General features: G+C 49.3%; 1 protein-coding gene across 2 annotated transcripts in view; it reads left to right on the top strand.

Annotated features, from left to right (window-relative positions):
- The window catches only part of LRRK1 (leucine rich repeat kinase 1), a 96,500-nt gene that overhangs the window by 699 nt on the left and 74,474 nt on the right, over window positions 1-21,327 (top strand). For both annotated transcript variants that reach the window (XM_019477578.2, XM_019477579.2), the window contains exon 3: window positions 4,362-4,576. In XM_019477578.2, coding sequence (XP_019333123.1) covers window positions 4,453-4,576 — 124 coding nt within the window. In that variant the 5' untranslated portion in view covers window positions 4,362-4,452. The remainder of the gene's footprint in view (window positions 1-4,361; window positions 4,577-21,327) is intronic.

The following is a 21,327-nucleotide window of genomic DNA, read 5'->3' as shown; positions in this document are numbered from 1 at the left end:
AAATACAAAGGGAAACTACTTTGTATCCAGTAGCCTCTACAGTAACCCCTGGCCCTGCTCTGGAGTTTTTCGTGGTGCAGAGCAGTGACAATTGATAACCCCTGGTTTTACTTTTCGCACGAATCTCGGAGCGCCCCATAAGCAGTGATTAATTCAGCGCTGCGTCTCTACGCTAACCAGGGCAGTTCAGCCAGATTCAAAACGGGACCAGAGGCGTTCGTGGAGGGAAGGTGAATCAGCAGCCACAGAGCCTGGGAGTGAGGCTTCTGAATCAGGGCTTCCTGGAGCTTGAGTGCTGGAGGCTGCAAGCGAGAGGAGCGGTGGAAAAAAGCATCCCCGTTCACTCTCCTTTTCAGCATCCGCTCTCTGCTGCTGTGACACAGGAGGCTAGGCGACACAAGGGGCTTGCTAGCATTCCCAAGTCATTGCATCTTGGTTGTTATTTCCTTGAACGGGCCCAGGGCGGGTTACTTTTCATTGTGTCTCTGCTCCCGTGGCAGGAGCGGTGCTAGTGGCTGCCAGTATTTTATGGGATGAATTAAGCTCGTGCCACGGTCTTTCGGCAGGGAGCTCCTGGTGTTCCACGAGGAACCCGGGACTTCAGGGGACCTTCGGAGCCATCGAATCCAGGTCTGAGGTTGACAGATGTAGCAGAGATTTTGCCCTAACATTGCACCAATTTACCTTCTCTCTTGGAAAATACTTCTCTGCGTGGGGCTTCATCCTGCCTTCTGCAGTCATCCGATGAGCCCTCGGTCGGCTGGTTTGTTCATCCACCTCATTACCCCATGTTAGTGCCCATTGTAAGATGCCTTTAACTCTATCTTTGGCTTCGAAGAGGGCATGACATTGTTTGGGAAGGCAGTGAGATCTGACGGTTTAAGCAGGGGCCTCCTGATGTTGCTCTGGAGCCTGGACTTGGTGAGCGATATTAGGCAAGGCATGCCCCAGATTACCTATAACGTGGGTATGGCACAGAGGGCCAGTGTTATGGAGAGGCTTAGTTAACCGTTGTGAATTGCTCGGAGAAGCTGGGAATGCAAAGCTATTTATTTTTAAAAGCCTCCTGGACTTTGGACTCAATCTGAACTCAAGCTGTCTGCCTGCCAGGAAGTCTCCGAGGAGAAATTGGGAAGCTTGCAAATAGCATCTAAATCTGCTTTAAAATATATCGCTTCCTGCTTTAATCTGGCAGAGTGGATACTGCAGCACCTTGGGCAACATCCACTGGTTATTGTTGCGTATTCAAGAGAAAACCTTATGTCACAGCTGAGACATGGAGCAGTAACTTAAAGGTATAAAACATGACAGGGATGTTGCATCTTGTTCCCCGATCAGTAACCTGGGAAATTCAGGGCACATGCTGAAAAGAAATTCAAAGGTGGGAGAGTTTAAAGATGTGCGGTTGGATCACCTTAGCACTGCCTTGCATTGCCTTCTGCAATAACGCAGTTACGGAGAGGACAGGTTTGTATTCCTGGCCTCGGACGGGGGCAAACTGACTTCTTCCGCACCATGTATTCCAGAACGATTTCCTGCGGGGTCTCCATGGGGCAGAGCGAGGGAGTTAGTGGCACATTTGGAAATTGTGTCCGGGGCAGTTTTCACCCACCTGCAGTTAGTGGTCACTGCAGACTACACAAGTTGCAGCATGGCATCTAATTTTTCCCCCCCCATGATTGCTAACATTGTTTTAGGGGGAGGAAAATGTCACGTAAGACTGGATGTCTGCTGCGGGGGGGCTGTGGGGCCAGTCTCTGCTTTGCAAGAGGACGTATTCACCCTTGCTGTAATTCCTCAGCGGAGTTGTAGAGGATGATTTATTTGATGTTGCCAATACTGTGGCAGTGCCGCCTCCCACCCTCCCCACGCATACCTTCTAAACCTGAGACATCAGTAGGCGCCGTAGGGAGAAGATGGTCCTCGGTGCTAGTAGTTTTGCAGATGCCACGTTCAGTGATTTGGCAAATATTTTTGCCTTGTTCCAGGCTTTCTTAAAAGAGCAAAGCAAAGGTGGTGGTGTGTGCAGTGACCACTGGGTGATCTCGCACAGCGTCACATATTCACCCTCACCACAGCTTCTGATCTTGCTAGGGTCCCCAGGCAAGAAAGAGGAAGATCGATCGGGGTGAATCCAGGATTTGGCCATGCTGCTCAGGTGGCTGCACCCCCTGCTCCCAGCCTCCTCCCCCCACCCACTGGTGTGCAAAGACAACCCCACCAGAGACGCTGGGGACTTTTTTGTAAGTCCCCCAAAGCACGTCAGACTCCCCCCTTCCCCTCCAGGCTTAAAGGAACGCTCCCTCCCTCCCTTTCCCCTTCTCTTCCACCTGCCCTGGCTCCTTTCTCCGCTGCCCTAGGGGAAGTGCAAGCTTCAAAGCTGCTTCTGCCCGCTCCTGCCAGGCTGCATGGGAGCAGGGCTCAGCTAGGAGCGGTGGTGTCAGCCCCCACCCCACACCTGCTCTCGTGGGACCAGGCGGCGGGGCACCCACCCCCCACCCATCATCGCTGTACCAGCAGAGCCCACCCCCCAACACAGCCTGGCTGGAGCAGGCAGCAGGGGCTTTAAACCTTCCTCTGCCTCCAGGACAGTGGGGAAAGCAGCGGTGGCAGGTGGGGAAGGGGAGGGATGTGCCTCTGAGCATGAAAGGGAAATAGTGGTTGGGGGTCTTAAAAAAAAACAAACTCCCCAGTGACTCCCGCAGCGTGGTCCAGCCCAAAAGCGGGGTGCAGCCACCCCTGTGGCCACCCCGCTGGTGCTTATTGTGTCCCTGGCTCCGGTATGGTTCAGATCGGGTCAGTCACGCTACCATTGGTTTCCACGCTTGCTCCCGCAGCCGGTACCGTTACTTACCTGCAGCCAAGCGGCTTCTCCCCAAGCATCTCTCCCACCTTTGGAAGTGTCAGAGCAATCCTTTCCCACTTGAACACGAAGGCCTAACGTGCTAGCCCTGTAATTTAAGCAGAGAGGACAGCTCCTGTGAGCATTTGGGAAATTGGGTTTGGTCTTTGATGCCAACGGTTGACCTCAAAGCAGTGCTCACTAGAAACCTAACTTGGTGGCGTGTGCATAAAATAACAGCCAGCTGTAGCGTCTGTCCAGAAACGCCACTTGCCAGATGCTGCACTGCTTTGTTAACCCAGCTTACTCCACCCTTGTCCGATGGCGAAGGACCGGGTGGAGGCCGACTGGAGATTGCGTGAAGGAGGCAGTGTATGATGTTTCGACCCGGCTTAGATTTGCTAACCCCTCTCTGCACCAGAAAAGGCTTCGTGATGTCGCTGTCTTGAATGGGGCTTAACCATTAGTGCTTGGCTGCACTAGGGCGGGCCGCCTTTCAAAAAACCTGCATCGTATAGCAGGCATGAGGAAAGCCTGATTCAAATCAACCCCCACAGAAGCATCTTGTTGCATTTGTGAGAGAATTTACATACTGAAACAGAAAGCAGAAGATTAGGGAACAAACTGTGCTGGTGTGCTTAGGTTGTGACTGTCTGGCGAGGTTAATCGACAAGGAAGGTGCTTTTTGAAAGAGCAGATTACCAATGCTACCCTCTGAACAGGTAAGGCCTTCCAGCTGCCTCGCAGGAGGAGCTGGTTAGCGTTCTGATCACTGCTTAATTTTTCCAGGGCTGCTAAAAGACCACCGGTTTATAGTCCTCAGGGATCTGATCCAGGTTCCTGAACATGTGGCTGCAAAAATGCTGTTGGTGCACCACATAAATGCTTTCACGTTTCTGGGCAAGAGGAAAAGTCTGTGCTTTTCTTCTACCCCCGGCCCATCTTAACAGGGCCTGTCACTTCTCAATATGTTCATGCTTTTTGGGGGGGGTGAGGGAAAGTAGTTTTTAAGCAGTGCTAGGGATTTTTCCCCTCCCCTGGGGTTGCATTGTTTCAGTAATCAGCTTTGTTGTTAGGCTGCAGAGGATCTGACACGACTGCTGCTGTCCTAATCCAGAGCCAATGATTATGTCCTTATCCTTGTCCTAAAAAAGACAGGAGACAATTTGGCTGAGAGACCCTGGGTGCCAGCACCATTCTTTAGAGTGGGGACATCGCCGGAGGCTTGTGTTGATCTATATCTGGTGTAGCACATTTGTACAGTGCACGCACTGACCAAAGTCTGGTGTAGCACGTTTGTACAGTGCACGCACTGACCAAAGTGGTGTAGCATGTTTGTACAGTGCACGCACTGACCAAAGTCTGGTGTAGCACGTTTGTACAGTGCACGCACTGGAAGTGCTTTTGGGAGGTGGTGTCTTTGGGACCATGTTTGTACATGCAGAGGAAGAAACCTCTTGCAGTTCCTTTTTTGGAAAGATTTGTCTGATTGACTGTTTCTCTTTTGGCTTTTAAACAGGGCAAACGGTGTTTCTCCTGGACTGGGACTAGTCGCAGTGCCTCTCAGGCCCTCTCCCTGGACCAAGGTCGTTTGGCTTTGATAACACTACATGATTTTAAATGCTGCGGAAAGGTGGCGTCTCGACCCTTCACAACTACAACCCAGGATGTACTGGTGCGTGGGCACTGAGGAAGCTGCCGTTTGCAGAGAGGGCAACATGGATCCACAAAATGGTAAAGGGAACAATTTGTTTTTCTCTCCTGTTTTGGAAGAGTCATAAATAGACTCGAGTGTTTTAATAGTACTTGTGAGTCGGGCACCCAGCCCTCGTGAGCAGTCTGAGCTCTGGGCACTCTAAGTCCGGTAAGCTGCTGCCAACATCCAAGCCCCAAACCACAAAGTGTGCCAGGTAATTTTGCTCACAAGATAAGGGTGTTGATGTAGGAAGAAGATAGGAATAGCTTTCCATACACCCATGTTTCGGGGCACTTCGGGTTTTTAGGCCAAGACAATTTATCCATTATTTTTACATAATGTGTGCTACACGGTTGATAAAAATGAATGTGTTGCCAACTACTGACACGTCTTGTATCCGGGATACAAACATCCTTAAGATCAGCATCGTTTCTAAGGCAGAGACTAACCTGCTCCAGTTTTACTGTCAGCTGTGATTCAGCCGCTCGCTCCGATTTCATGTTCCAAATGCGGAGAGAGGATTAGGAGATCTGTGTTTCTGTAACATCGTGCATCCACAGGCAGAAATCCCTTTTGAGAAGGAGTTTTGCCATTTGCTGCTTGCTCTTGTTCTGATTTCCTTTTCCAAAAATCACTAGCTGATTTTTGTCCCTGGAGCTGTTGATGCCAATGCGATCGTGTTAAAACCAGCTATGTCTCTGCCACAAGAAATAGTCTTTCTGCGTGTTGTGTTCCAGCATCTCGCCCTGTCATAAGCAGCTCCTTTGGAGGTAGCCTTTTCCTTACAAGTGTGGGATGAAGGTGTGTTTGACACTGTCTAGTGAGTAAGCAGATCTCCGTGGAAGCTAGCAGCTTATTTTGGAGCAGCCTGATTTTGGATTTTCATCGGCAACCATGAAGCAAAGCCTGGTACTGTACTCAGCAGCTGCCTTACCTTTTTCCAAAGACATTTCACACCGTAGGGAGCGCCGGGAACCCTTTGCTTTACCTGTATGTATTGTATTTATTCTAGCATGGTTGCGGTTTTCTATCTTTTAAAGCTGTATCTTTTTATAGTTATGAAAGACTGTTAGTAATAGTGGTTCGAATATAGGCTTTGAGTGGCTACTCCTATATTCAAACTGGATATCTGCATTTCTTCAGAAATGCAGTTGGATACTAAGCCATATACCTTGAGAAGAGTTTTAATCTGCTATAAGGATAAGTGAGTGTAAAAGGTTCTCCAGACTTCTGGCTCTAGTAATATTTGATACGCTAGGCTTTTCTCTCCATAACAGTAAAGAAGCTAAGTTGTCTGTAAATAATAAGGTAAGAAGGGAAACAAGATTATAACAATATAACATTAATATAATATTATATTATTAATATACTATTATAACAATATAAAGTCAAGATTTGCCAGGTAATCGATTCTGACTTTCTCTGCAGAAGCTTTTATTTTGCTTTGCTGTGTAAAAAAAAAAAAAAAAAAAAAAAGGTTGATGATAACCAAAATCTAGCAAAATCTACCAGTCTTACGTTTGCATGTGCAGGGTAAAGCGTGTGATAAACAGCTAGGGAAAAGCATCAGTGTGATCTGGAGATGGGGCTCAGCCATGTGTCGTGCTGGCGAGTTTGCTTTCCGTGCGGTCACTGGGCATATTGAAACTTGTTTCACGTCAGAATCGCTCGGCTCCTGCCAGGAATCCTTGCCATTGGTTTGTCTGTCCACTCCCTACGTTTGCTAGGTCCTGCCCGGGGATCCAGTTACACAACTGAGTGCAGGAATGCAGTGAGTCATGAAACCTTCACATGTGAACCTCCTGCTGACATGCTTTTAATACTGATCCGGAGGCTGGTTGCTGTGTGCCTCGTGGAATAACCACCTGGAAGGATAATAGCATGTGGCATCCTAGCTGTAAATTCCTGCGACTCTGGTAGCACTGGGAAACCCCAAAGGTGTTCATGGTGCTTGGTGCTAGAACCCAGGTAGCGCTCCTGAGCTGAGCAGGACTGGTCCGTACAAGTATGGGGGGCTGCTACCAGGCAGTCAGATGGGGCTCAGTACCTGGCTGCTGCACCTAGGATCCTGGCAGCGCTTTCCCCAGATAGGATGCAAGCCTGGCATCTTGGTTCCTTGCAAGAATACAGGGTAGATTTGCACCTTATAGACTAAATCAAAGTTTGTACAGCATACACTTTCATAAGCAAGGAGCTTCCTTCTAACTGCCTCTCTCTGTCCTGGTTCTCTGCCGTATCCGTAGACATTTTGCATGACACCTAAGCCTTGGGCCAGGTCCTTGCCTAGCCTGTTTATGCAGTTCTGACAAGACTTGAGTGGAGCAGTGACGATTTATACCAGCTCAGCCCATGCCCTGTCCCAGGGGTGGGCAATTATTTTGGGCAGAGGGCCACTTACTGAGTTTCAGCAAGCCATCGAGAGCTGCATGACAGGCAGCCCAGGGCAGATTAATATTAAATTTTCTAAATTTTTTAGGGGCCCCACAGGCTGGATAGAATGGCCTGGCAGGCTGCATCTGGCCCCCGGGCCGCATGTTGCCCACCCCTGCCCTATCCTGTCTACCCTGAGTCCCTGTACTGTTTCATTTGGGTGCAGTGTTCCTGTCCTGAGCTCCATCCTAGTGTTGTTTGAAGCTGAACATCTGTTTTACTTCACCTGGAAGCTAGCTGTGTTGCCGATATGCTCGCTGGATAGCTGTTATCAGTTCTCAGGGGCACGGGGAAGCCTAATTAATCTGTGCTTGGAAAGTATTGCTTTGCTGGAAGGCACCACAAGAGTGCCAAGTGCTGATATTGTCTTTCAGTTTCGTGTGTCCTTCCCTTCTCCATCTCCTTAATGTCATGCTGAATTGTCTCCTCGTTATAGGCTGTCTCGGTTGTTTGAATCCTAGAGTTTTACAGCTGAGGTCTCACGGATGGTACCAACTTGTGATTACTTGGTAGCAATTTAGATCACATCTGAATTAGCTTCCTTAAGGGGAAAGGTCCCTTCGACATCCAGCTACATTTATTTGCATTGTGGGCTAGGTTTGCAATCACAGAGGCTGGTGTGAATCTAGCCGAAGAGGCAGTAATCAAAAATCGTTCCCATTTAATGGCTTGTGAAATGAGTGGGTGTGATCAGTGCCAAGTTCCTTGGACCAGGGTATTACATGTGCGTACGTGTGTGTGTGGCAGCTTGCACTGTTTTGGCTCGTGCCGTTTGCTTTGCAGCTAAACGGAGAACACGGCCCTCTCATGTTGCTCGTATGGGCCCACCTTTAAATTAAAAAACACAGGCCGCCAGTAAGAGGGGTCAGAATCGGCCTAGTGAACACCACAAATGTACGCCCCCCAGGTTTGCTCTTTGCTTGTATTTCTTAAAAGTTTGCAACATCGAGTTGTGTGTTCTTCACCGTCCGGGGCAGGAACTTGCCTTCATTCCCCTGAATGCATTTGTTTCTGAATCTCCCTGCTGCAGAAAGAGGAATATACAGCTAGGTCTGCATTTCTGCTAATGCACATCTGAGCCACCCGTTCTCTGGGGAGCACAGGGTAATGCTTGCAAGGAGGAGTTGCACCTGATCCGGGGCCTAGCCCTGCCCCTGTCCTAGTGCATTATGTAGTGTTGGAGAGAGTGCTCATCTTTTGTTCCTCCCCCGGTTTAAAAATGGGTGTAAAGCTCCTCATATGCTCTGTTCAAGAATCAGCAAGTGGTCAGAAAGCACCGTGAGCGGTAACACACTCGACCCGTCTAGAGCACTTTGTTCATTTAAAACTAACGCGCCAGAAATAGGGATAACGAGCCCAGCTCAAAACTCATTTAATCTGGTGTCTTTTGGGTGAGACTGTTGCATGTAAAGTAACCCCACAAGCAGAAGACTAAGCAGTAGACAGGAGCTGGACTTTACTGTACATGTTCCCCAGAAACAGAAGTAGGAAGCGGCAGGCAGAAATAGGAAGTGCCTTTCTGTGACAGCAACTTGCTTTTATTTTTAAATCTATTCAAACAAGGGCATTCTGCAGAAGTGGTCAAATGCAAGGGGGGACCAGGCTCTGCTGTAGAAAGTCAGGCGGCTCCAGGGCCCAGCAGACGAAGCTGGGTGTCGTGCACAGCCCAAGCCATGTGTCTGCATATTGTATTTATCTGGGCTAAGACTTTTCAGAAGCTAACAGCGATGTTGGGTGCCTGAGTAAGACTCCTCAAAGGGGATTTTCCTAGGATGGATGCTCAAAGTGTTGTTAAGACTGGGCCTCTTCTGTGCCTCCGAAGGTGAGCGCCCAAAATTGCTCTATAATTGAAAACCGTGGCCCTTGCTTATAAGAGAAGGGAGGAAGCGTGGGTGAACACACTCAATACCTCAGTGGCCTGTATGGACTGCAGGACTCGGGGGCAGCCGTCTTGGTATCAGCAGGAGCAGTGATGCTCAGGATGCACCGAGTAATTTGCAGAATCGGGCCCTTGTCGCTGAGGAGTTGAATAATCAAGAAACTAGGGAGGGGAAGAGAGCAAGAGCAGCCCGGACGGCAGTAGGCAGGGGAACCAGGGCTTGCTTTTGGTGGCAGTAGGAGTCCAGTTATCACAGCAGAAGCAGTAGCCCTGGGGTCATGAAGAACCAGAAGGTCTCAGCATCGCGCTGGGCTCAAGGAGGCCAGCTCCATATTGAGACAGCCCACACAATAACAGTGCTTAGCACTGGAGTCCTTAAATGTCACCAGCAGGAGTGGGAGTTGGAGAGACAAGGACTGCCGTTTAGCAAAGGAGATTGTCACTGCAACGAGCTGCAGAAAGAAACCTGTTCCAAGCCCCCGCCATGGCGAAGGGAACAGAAAAAGGAACCGGAGGCCCGGGCAGCGGGGGAGATGGCAGGGAGAGCACGCACAACCTGAGATGTCGGCACTGCTTCCAAACGTCTTCCAGGGCAGCATTGCTAGGAGCAAAAGCAAGGTCCAGCCTGAACAGAAATTGCATCAAAGCCTGGGCAAAACGGGAGATTTATCCGGACGAGAAAAAATGAGGCTTCCTCTTTCATGTGCAGTGGGAGGGCGTTTAGGCAGTGTTAATGGGAACAAGTAAGAGAAGAGGCAGGTGGAAATCTGTTGCAAACAGAACCGTTCTGAAAAGGGTTTTGTCTTTTCTGTCGACGCACGATTCGAAAGCAGCTCCGAAGGCAAGAGCTGAATTTCTGGGATTGGGGGAAAGGATTCTTGTCCGTGGATACAATTACACTGCGAACGTACCGATGGATGGTACGCACGCACATTTGATGTTCGCTCACAAGGGCTCCCCCCCGTCATCCAGTTCATCTTTTTGCCAGTAGCATTATACAGAACTTTACATTTGGAAGAAAATCATGCTCCATATTCCTAATTTATAGCTTCAAAAGCCCATCAGCACCTTGCCCAGGTCCCACTGAAGTCCATAAGTGTCTTTCCATGGACAGCAGGCTCCAGGTCCGGTCCTCGCTGACCGTCAGAGTCGTTTAGTTGGCAGCTTGTGACTTTCCGTTTAAGGGTGGCCTCCAAACGATGCTGCGCATTTCTGCTCGGCATCATGCCACCAGGCCAGAGGAAACGTTCACAGTTCAGGATGGGGCTGGGTTTTTCTGCCGTCTTCCTCTGAATCAGCTGTCTGGCCAAATTTTATTAATAGCCTCAGTTGTGGTCTTTCTTGAACCTGTGCTTCATCCCAGCTCTAAGGTAGTCTGTTGATCAGGGCATCGGGCTCTCAGTTCACCCTGTTACTGCCTCACCCCTACCCAGCAGGCTCTGTTTGGGCACCAGGATTGGGGCCTCAGTGCAGCTAATAAAAGCAACTAAATCATCGAACACTCAAGCGGTCCCTGTAATATTCTTACTCTCTCCAGCCAAGCACAATTGAAGTGTGACACTAGATGAAAACAGAAAGAAGCCAGGCACTTTTCAGCCATGGCTGTGCCATGATTAGCTAAGAAGAAATCTAGGGTATAATAGTAATGGCTTATTTTTTGTCATTCTTTAGCTGGTGGTATTATCCACTTTTTTGCAAACGGGGATGCTGCTATGTCTGTGCTGCTACTGGAAGTGTGATTGTAGCGTGGGGTAGCCTTCCTCCAGCTAGCTTTACTCTAGGGACCAGTAGCAGGAAGCACAGGCTGTATCAGTCCGTATGCGGTGGGCTCCAGTTAAGTACATCACTTTGGGACTGGCGAATGCCATGGACTTCCCTGCCGTATGCACTTGTCTGAACTCAGTGTAAGCAGTTTTGGGGCTGCTATTGGACTCCTGGAAAATGGAGCAGATGTAATAGTGACCAACTCCCATCATTGCCAAAGCTTTTTATAGCAGCCCATTGACAGCTGCTCCCCCTCCACTTGTTCTGGGCCAGTTAAGGGATGCAGCTAGTTGCAAAGGAGGTGCCTACAGTTACTCTGCAGTTAACCAGAGTACAGTCAAGTTACAAAGCAGACAGCAGAGCTGAAGGATGAGCTGCATTTCAGCTGTCTGTGCCTACGGCTGATAGGGAGATTACCTGTGTTTGGTACGATGCAAGCAGCGGGCAGTGAATGAGGACCGGCTCATGCAATGGCAGTTGGGCAGGTTACCGTGCACATTTATTCACAGCAGGCAAGTGGAGCGCATTGCACGCCCCCAAAAGCTCTGCAAAGCGTAGGCAGCTGCACCGAAGTCCGTGCTGTGTTATCTTCTCCTGCATCGTACCCTGTGCTGCCTAGATTAAATCTTGCATGGGGTGTGCCTGTGCAGTGGCTCTGAGATGCCACCACTTTCATTCACCTTCTGCACATGCCCAGAAAGGTGGCAAGACTGCAGTGGGTGTCCACGGCCAGAGCTCAGGGACTCTCGGCTCGCTATTAGTCTGGTCCTAGACTGTAGGAGTGTGAGATGTGTATGCGGGCAGGACGTATCCGTTGGCTATTGCCCACTTGGTTTCACTGCCTCTTTGTGATCCCACTGCAGCACCAATGACGTGGGTGTCGGGGACTGTTGCAGAATTGAAACTAAGGAGAATTTTTTTGGCTTTTCTGCCTGGCAGCACCTCACTGCTTCAGGCTATGGCCTTAAACCTGGGGCCTTGGCCTGCCTGCCGCGGCTGCTTATCCCAGTCTGCCACCTCCACGGCCGAGCATCAGGGTGGACACAGGCGGTCAGCACCTGCTTTCTGGCCCTTTACCTGCAAGTGGAGTAGCCAGCCAGGGTTAGCTCACCCTTTATCCCTTCCTAGGAAAATCTGGAAGAGGGAGTGTCTGGGCAACAGGGCTCAACCTTGTACCCAGCCTGCCTTGCCCTCAGCTCGTGCCCCTGCTGGCTTTCTGACAGATGCTTTGGCTACTCAACCCGGCTTCCCCCCGGACCCCGAGTTTGGCCTGATCCTTTGGGTCTCTAACCTGATTCTAGTTTGATCTTCCAGATACACAGCCCCGCTGGCTGCCTGACCCTCTGGATCTCTGACTCGGTTCCTCAGACAGGTTTCCTGGCTTCCCGGCCCCCTGTGCTTGGAGTCAGCCTGCTCCTCTCACATCTTGGTTGCTTCTTCAGACCCTGGGTGACCCCCAGACCCGGGCCCCCATGACCCGGCATGGCACACTGTTTCTTTTGAAAACGGCTCATTTCCATGAATTTGCTGGTCAGTGCTGGCTGGCACGTGCACGCATTATGCATGTATTGTTAGTGTAAAGCTAAAATAACCCCTCCTTGTGCATCCTCGGCAGCAGATGGCACAACCACCTACACCCCTAGAAGGAAAGTGCTTTTCCCAATGGAGTTTAGGATGCTAAAATCCTAAGGGGTGTATTTGGCATAAAATTAAGAGCGGGCGCAGTGGATACTGCATTCGCCTGGGCCCTGGAGATGTGGATATGTTTTTTAGTTCCTGTGCCATATGCTCCCTGAATGAGCTTGAACTCGGCACTTACCTCCTGTCCCTAGTTGTGGGTTTTCTCTGCGTGGAAGGTTGCTGGGACTTGCATAGATTTTATGTGCCTACCTGGGCAGGATTGAATCGCAGCAGAGCATAAATGTATACTCCGAAGGACGGGATAAGTTGTGCAAGGGGCTGTAGGATCTAAATAACTTTCCAAGTGACTTTGGTGGCTCATTTGAATCACAGTGGCCGCCTATACATGTGCTCGTTTGCGTTCTAATTAGAGCACTTCAGCATTGCCTCTCCGTCACGTGTGGAGCCCCCGGCATGTTTTAAAATGGCCGTAGGGGTGCTTTATCTAAACTTCATCAACTGACCTTCAGAAAAAGCATCTCGTGGCCATTTTAAAGCATGCAGGGGCTTGATGTATGTGACAGTGAGGCATTTTTAATTAGAGTGACTGTCCAGAAACCGCTCTAATTAAAATGCCACCCCCGAGCACATGTATAAGCAGCCATAAATGCTATTTATAACTGCCACGGGGGGGCTGGAGTTGGGTCTTAGTCTCAGCTTGCCATCTGGAGAGTGGGAACAAGAGCACTTCCCTGTGTCGGGGTGTGTTGAAACAGTCTCCCATGCTGGATCGCTGGAGGCCGCAGCAGCACCTCCTTAGCACTGGCATCGTACTTGGGGAACATCTGAATCCATCCTTCCCTCGTTTCCCCCCTGCTTTCTAATGGCAGATAAACATCTTGCAGCCTTTCATGGCAGAATCCCAGAAGTCATTGGAAAAACCCTGCTGCCGGTAAATCCCTCTCTGCACCCTGTGGAAAGCTGTGGAAAAATCAAGTCCCAAAGTAGTGATTCAAACGTAAAGAAACAAGAAGTCTGGATAAATTTAGCTCAAATATTCTTGGTATGTTTTGTGGTTGCTGTGGAAATCGTAGTGCTTTGTGCTTCAGTACTCAGAGTATTGCTCCGACAACCTGGCGTAAATGGAAAAAAACTGTAGAAGGAGATCTTTTTATCGCAGTCACTTGGCTTGAATTTTAGTGGTGTGGGGGCTGGATTGGTCCACCCCTCCTTCCCTCCCTGCCTTCCCCTCCTCTGGGGATGGAGCATCTGAATTTGGGTAATTGTTGCTTAATTGGAAAGCCAGGAAGCTGCAGTTTCAAGGCTTCAAATTGACACAGACTTCAGCGTGATCCCCACCTTGCAGCAACAGCCTGTCTGGGGAGTACGATTGAAAAGGAGAGCGCATAATCACGTCAGACGAATACTCCTCCAGTATCTCCCTCCTTGACACATCAAAGAAGTTGGAGAGACTTTGAAAAAGCTTTTATTTTTGCATCAAACAGATGCTTTTTTCCCATCGCTAATGGATAGGCTTTTTTCCTCCTACTTTAGCTATAACACTGTATCGTTCATTAACACCTAGCCCCCCCCATTTTCAGCATCTAATTATGGCTCTGATTCTCCTGGAGTTATTCGCAGAACAAAATCTACATGCTTTCAGCAGAATACACACATGGAAGCTGGTTTGCCTCGTGCTATGTCCTTCCTCTTAATGAAAACAAGCTTCTGTTTAGTGAAAGAACCAACCTGCGGGATCTCCAGTCCCTCCTTCCCCTGCGCAAGCAGCTTGTTTGGCACCTAGATTCTGCCCCAGAGATTTGGGTTTGTGGGAGCCACTGGTTAAAATGTCAGCGGCACATCACTGCATGCACTTTCTGGACTGCCAGGTGCATGAAGGGCTGGGCTGGTTACTGATCTAGTAAGTGATCCCTAAGCGCTCATGTCAATAATTGCCCAAGAGTCACAGTCACACCCAGGCCCTGATTCGGGAATGCACATCTCTTGAATGCATGCTTAAAGTTAAGCTTCTGCTCAAGTATTTCCCTGGCCTGGGTTGCAGGTAGCCTTTGGACCCGCATGGGTGCTCACAGGAAGGGACCTGGGTCATTGAGTCCAGCTGCCTACTGCTACAGGCTACGATGAATCCCATCCATGAACCTTATGAGCTGCATCTTGATGCTAGGCAGGTTGGTCGCTCCGCTTCCTGGAAGGATGTGATGTGCTGCTCTGAGAGCTGGAAAGCTTCGAATTTGCAGCCCTAAATTTAATCCGGATTGAGGGTCCACCATGGACCCATCCCGAACTGGGACCACCATGGCAGCAGCACAGTTGTGAGCAGGGCCCTGTGGATGTTGGTCCCTTTCCCTCCCTCCTACTCCTCTTCCCCAGCGTTCAACCTCTGATGTCTTCTGCCTCCTCTCAGTCTGTTCTGCTAGGCCACAGGTGTCAAAGATATGGCCCACGCAGCTGTTTCATTCAGCTCACAGGACTCTTCGAAGGGCCGGGAATTTGGGAGCTGGGTCCCACTCCTAAATTCCCAGGCATGGAGCCCGTTGCTGCCGCTCACCCTGCCACTCGCCTCACTGCCAGATCCATGCCAGCAGCAACATGGTCTGGAAGTGGCGTGCAGGGGCGGTTGAGTTTAAGACCCTTTTGCTAAACTAAACCTCTTTTGGGAGCTCTTCTCCAACGCCCTTCTGATCTGCTCAGAAGTGGCCCTCGTTAACAGTGGTTGCATGCCGAGTTCATCTTCCTTGAACGTGGGTGACCATGTCCTCTCAGTACTTTTGACTCCACCGCTGCTCTCTTCCTATGGGTCTTATCATTCACTCGTGTCTTGACTTAAATTAGCTCCTGAATCTGGATGGCATTTGTGCTTGTCTTTAAGTTAAATGCAAGCTGCGGGGTGGGGGCTTTCCTGAATGAAGGCAGGCAAGCTCCCGGGGCACGGACGGGGTGGTTGCATGTATCTGAACATCCACGGGGCCCTGCTCACGACTGTGCTGCTGCCATGGTGGTCCCAGTTAGTGCTGGGCACAGGGGACTTGGACTGATGTTTGTACGTGGAAGTGGTCTTTTTTTCCCTCTCCAATGGAAAACTGAACCCTAGAGAAAAATTTAAGGTCAGGTAACGGTGAGTAAAATTGGCAGATTTCAAAAGAAACAAACCCTTCAGATAACCACTGCAAAGGAGGACCATGTTTCGGTGCTAAAAATTTGAAAAAAAATGTTGACCAGCTCTTATGATACCGAGTCATTTTCTCTCTTGCTTTGTCTTCCACGGGTGATTGCGCTTTATTCAGATCTGCCTTCTCCTGCATTGGCCTTCAGGTGTTCTGGTTTGTTATCCTCCCTCTGTGTACAGACAGTGACCTGCAGGCAATCGGACAGAAGAAAAATTGCACTTCTGCATGTTTAATGCGTATTCTCCAATTGCAAATATATCTGGGGAAGACGGATGAGCAGAGATGCCTTCTATATAACAATGTATTTGCAAACTATTCTAATTCTAGGACTGGAATGAAATCACCGAGTCCTCACGATACAAATGAATCATCCACTTAGAAGCTGAACCATCTTAATTTTCCTATGCATTTTGGGGTTCAGAGATCTCTGTTCCCTCCTTGTCCTGCCCCTGCAGTGGGTGGATTTTAATATCAATGAGCATTTTCACTTCTACGGGAGGACATTGATGCTCTTTTTAGAGTCCTTTGTTGATCCTCAGTGGAGTTGTGGACAGAGACGTTGTCAGCATCTCTGCATTGCTTGCCAGTATGCCTTGCCTTTCCTGGAGGTAAAAGAGCAGTCTCTGGGGCAGGAGGTCATTTTGTTCTGCAGGCCCACAGAGACAGGGCTCTGTCCAATGGTTATGGTTTTGGCTTTATAATATTTCCTTTTGGGCTGCTAAAAAAAATAGCTGGTCACCACTGGGATTTTGAAAGCTTTTTAAGGAATGTGGGGGTGGGTGAGAGAGGCTTGTGCCAGGTAAATTAGTTCATATGAAAGTCCCCAGAAAGGCACTAGGTTCCGTGGGAAGTCCCCTTTGATTGTGCCCATTTTTCTTCAGCAAATTAACCAGGTTTCTCTTGCTTGCTCTTGCCTATAGGATCTTTTTTTTTTCCTTACCAGTCCTTCTTGCCACTCTGGTTCGCACCAAACTACTGCAAACCAGCTGAGATCACAGCAGCACTCCAGTTAAAAGAATAAGTTGAGTTAAAAGTTTAACCTCTTCCCCTTTGGTGCTTGGGGCCAGAGGGCCAAAGGGGAACTGCTGATTTGTCTGCCTGATCTATCCTAGGATACAAAGACAGGAAGTTCAGCCAGCAAATGCTTGCTAAGGGACTTCAAACAATCATTTGGAGGTTGTGTGAAAGGAGAAAAAAGCAGATGCGTGCTTGCTTATGGAGCTGGAGACAGAATATGAAACAACGTCCATTTGAGCATCTGTCTGTGCGATGCCACACATCACAGGGGCTTGCCCCACCAGATCATACCATCGATCCCTCTAGGTCGCGATGCAGTGCTTGGAAGAGCAGCCTTTGAGCAACGTTGTCGTGAAGGCAGAGATTCCTTCCTAATGACTGCTCGAGACAAGTTGCAGCCTGCAGCGTGACACTTGGATGCGGCTATTTCCTTACCTTACAGAGTTACAGCCGTGGTTCGTGAATACAGCTGTGCCCTGCAGGTGTGAACAAGCTTTGAACTCCTGCCACGCTGAGGTCACGGGCTCACAGTGCTCTTGGGAGATGCTGGTTGTGCGTCCTTGAATGAGCTATAAGCTCCTGCCTGTTAATAGCATTAAGGTCTCCCTTGCATTTGTATCATGCCACGAAATCATAGGAAAAACTGACCCACTTGCACTCAGACCCTTGAAAAAAGGGAATAATCTTGGCAGTCCAAATGACTGCAGGCCGAGGCAGATTGCTGACTACAGGAACCGGCCCATAAATACACAACTGGGGTTGCAGCCGTCTTGATCTGCTGCGCGGTTATTGTCCAGGCCTGAGAGGGGCAAGGGAAGAAAAGCCCAAGGCATTTTCCTTCCTCAAGGTTTTATTTTTTCCACTCCCCTTTTCACTGAACAAGCGGTTTTCCCTGCATGCGACGTGAGTTTGGAACCGGGCATTTCCAGCGGCTTGTGTGATGGTCAGTCTCTCGGCTTCAGCATAGCTCCGTTTGCCAGGGCTGTTCTCACGAAGGCCTTTTATCTCAGTGGACAAATTTTATATGCAAGACGAAGTTTAGCAGGTGAAGTATTGGGACTTGAGTGATTTTTTTTAAACCATGCTAAATTATACTACAACAGCAGCATTTCCTCCACATCTGGTTAGTTTGGAGACATTCCTGCAGGTCTTGTGTTTGCCCCCATATGATCACACAGTCCTCTGCTCCCCTTCAGGGGAACTGGCATGGACGAACATTTGCACTGGGTATGCTGCGGATGATGCTCTGTTTTATATCCTCTTTTCCACTGGCTTGGCAATGAGGCTCTCAGTGTGCAAATGTGTTTAAATAATAGATGTTTGGTTAAATTGAGCCACGTGTACCCGGCCCTCAGCGTCCCGAGGAAAAGCTTTCCCCTTCCGTCTGGAAAATGAGTCATCCTTAGCACTGTGGAGAGTGAGAAGCCGGGGTGTGATTCCTTGTCCAAGTTGCAGAGGCATCATCTCGCCCTCCCGCCAGCCCAGTTCTGCAGTTTCCTCGCTAGTGGGGATATCAAATTGCTCACCGGAGACGGCGGCAGTCCCGTCTGCCGCCCTTGCTCATGAAGAAGAGCTCACGGTTTGTCGTTGCGCTCTTCCTGAAGCTGAGCGAGCTCTGTGGCACACGGGGTGGGGGGGATGCCCAGCACCGGGTCATATCACCCTGCCTTCACTGCACAGAAAAGCTCAGGTCAAGAGCTGCAGCCAGGACCTGCTGGGGGGCTTGGGTTTAACTTTCCCAGCTTAGCAAAGGGAAGTAACTCGTGCTCCCCGCAAACAACTTGTCCTACAGCACTACCGCGGGCAGCGGGGTACTTCTTCCCTCTGCTACATTTGGTTTCAAAGAGCGAGCCCCCCTCCCTCCTTGGTCAGACTGGCATCTCACGTTGCAGCCACCTCCGGCTGTTTGCAAAATGATTCAAATTCCCTGTCCTGTGTTTAAGAGAGGCCAGGGCCTTCCTTTCCCTCTGTAACCCCAGCGTATTTAGTACAGCTGTGAGAGGGTGGAGTTATTGGGTTTTTTTGTTGTTTTTTTTTAATGAGTTGGAAACCCCAAGACCTTGGCAGGGGTTTGTGAAATGTGTTTTCAAGCTTGCTGCAAAGTAGGAGTGAGATGCTACTCGGCGTCAGCAACGGTGCCGGCATCTGGCCCTTACTAACTAACTAACTCGGTACTTCGAGCTCCCAAGTAGACCTGGGGAAGAATGGTCCGGTGAAACGTCCTTTGTCTGAAACCGTGAATGTATTGACACTGGAATTGCTTGCAGGAAAAGACCAGTTTGGATGAATTTCTTGATAAAACTGGAGCAGGGGGAAGAAATCCAGCCTTGTTAAACCACAGCTTTCTGCCACTTTTACAAGCAAAATCTGTTCTGCAATGTGTGCTAATTAAAGTAACTCTGTTTAATGGTCAAAATGAACACCGTGCTTTATTGCAACAGGACATTTTGATTGACCTGAATTTCTTCTTTTACGGGCTTTTTGTCTTGCAAAACTCTTTGCGACCCTGACTTCTCATTTTGGTTTGGCCTGAGAGTTTTTCCCAGTCTCCCAGAGAGTTTTCTGGGCAGAAGGCACTATCCTACACAGCTCTGTTCATAAAACCTCTAGTGCAGAGGTTGGCAACCTTTTAGCAACGGTGAGCCAAATCTGCACAGCTCAGTCTGAAGACAGTCTGCCGACTGCCATTGCCACCTTAGCTTGACGGGACCCCCGGGTTGCCGACCCCCGTTCTAGCAGATTGATCCAAGGGTCATCAACATCAATAGGAGTCTCTCCGTTGACTGGACTTTGGTTCAAAGTTACTAGTTTTAATCATTCTAAAAATGCAAAGAAACAGTAAGGAAATGATAGCACGGCTGGGCAGAGTGGCGCATTGGAAGTAGTGTGACTTGCCGTGTGTCTCATGATTATTAACGCTAAGAACTATTCTAGCTCCTTCAGATGATTACTGCAAAGAATTGGGTATCTTTGCATGTGTTGTGGGAGGGGACGGTGTGTGGCGGCGATGCTTTACTGCCTTGTGCTATTTTGCACCTTGTCCCTTTTCCCTTCAATCTCTGACAATGTTCAAGCATCAAAATGGCAAAAGATTAATTCACTAAACCTCAGCCCCAGCCATCTGGTCCCGCTGAAGGACTGCCTGAGGTCAGCCTGGAGCTGCTCTCTCCCCACCCCTGCCCCCAGTTCCCTACTCCTCTCTGAAGAACCCAAGGCTTGAATTTCACTGTAATGGGACATGGAGATGAAAATGACTGTCAAGGCTAAAATGCAGTGGTTATCTCAGACAAAGAGGCATCCGTTCAGCCAAAAGATGCTCCAGCTACTGGCTGCAAGAAGGGTAGCCTGGGAGCTGTTTCTGCTGAAGCGGTGCGAGGCGGTTAACAGTTCGAGCAATTAATAGCTTAATGGAGCATCGCCGAGTGGGAGACGGTCTTAAATAATGAGCTTTGGGCCGCTTTGTGGAAGCGCTCCCTAAATGATGACCAGGTTAGTAACAGTTTTGAATTATTATTTTGCAATTATTTATTGAGACCGGTTAATTCCTAGGCTCGTTTTACCGTCCAATGCACCTCTCAACTGTACCTTCTCTGTGCCATTTCAGGATATCCTCGCGTGCCGGGTAAATATGTATTTCTGTTCATTCCAGAAGGGTTTTTCCTTTATTGATTACAGGGACTTATGCAGCCCGTTCCAAAGCAGTCACACGCAGGTATTTCTCCAAGGCAGGTAACAGGGTTATTTTAGCGGCCAGATGGTATGGTGGATAGAGGCAGAGGTAATACTTTGCTACGCAGCACACTCTTGCATTGTGCTGCTGTTCACAGGCATGTTGACAGCCCGCAGTGGGGTTTAACTGCCAGCACTCCTTTCTTTTCCTAGCGAAGGAATATCGTTGCTTTAAAAATCATATATTTTAAGCACCTTTGTTACGAACAGGGCCTGAGAAGCTACAGAGCTGCTGGGAATTCTCAAATCTGCGGGTCCTTTTAATAATTAAAAGCATCGATGTCATTTTTCTTGCATTTCTTTCTGTTCAAGCAACGCGGTTGCCGTCGCGTTCCGGCAGCTCTCTCATGGCTGCAAAGCGAAGTGGGGTCAGGTCTGTCTGTCTGTCTGCCTGTCTGCAAACAGCTTCTTCCAGCGGATTATTTTGGAAAAGCCGGCAGTTGCACAATCTCGGGTGAAGCCGTGATGACCCTTCGAAGACACTGAAATGCAAAGTATGGAATATTTCCAGAGTCGGTTCCTTTCTTGCAGCCCGCGCGGGTCCAGCAGCAGCTGGAGGGAATCCTGCTACAGTCAGTGAATGCCGACGGTTTTTCTCTTGGGCTTGGTTTGCTTACTGCCCGCAGGAGAAAGAGAAGAATGGGGTGAGGATAGACAGAGGAAGGGCAAGGATAGATAGAGGATGCAGGGGAGTGAATGGGAAGGATAGGCACATTGGATTTCTTTTTTGCTTGTGGTCGTATCCATGGGTTAAAGGGAGGTGAGCCCAGATCGAACCCTCCCCGTGGTCCAAATGGATGCTGTTTGCTACCTTTGCTCATGCAGCCACAGACACACCAAGGGGTGAGCGGTCTGCAGGTCCAGCGGGGCAGTTCGGGGCTGGAGGGGTAGTTCTAGCTGCATTTTTACTAGGAAAATAAAGAAAAACTGAAGAGGTTTAAAAGCTTGCAAAGTTCCAGGCACCTCTTATTATAACGGGGGTGTTAATAGTATGCAATGCGACTCACTGTACCCCGTACATTGTCCTGTAATCATTTTAGACTCCTACCCAGCACAGCCTGCAAGCATGTGCTGAAGTGTGTGAAACAAAGTCACGTGCTTAGATCCAAGCTACACCAGTAGCAAGATCGGCACCTTCCTGACCAAATTTCTAGGATCATAG

Source organism: Alligator mississippiensis, chromosome 11 (assembly GCF_030867095.1).
Source record: "Alligator mississippiensis isolate rAllMis1 chromosome 11, rAllMis1, whole genome shotgun sequence".
Taxonomy (NCBI): Eukaryota; Metazoa; Chordata; order Crocodylia; family Alligatoridae; genus Alligator; species Alligator mississippiensis.
The sequence above is the reverse complement of the archived record's forward strand: the minus strand, read 5'-3'. Positions and strand labels throughout refer to the sequence as shown.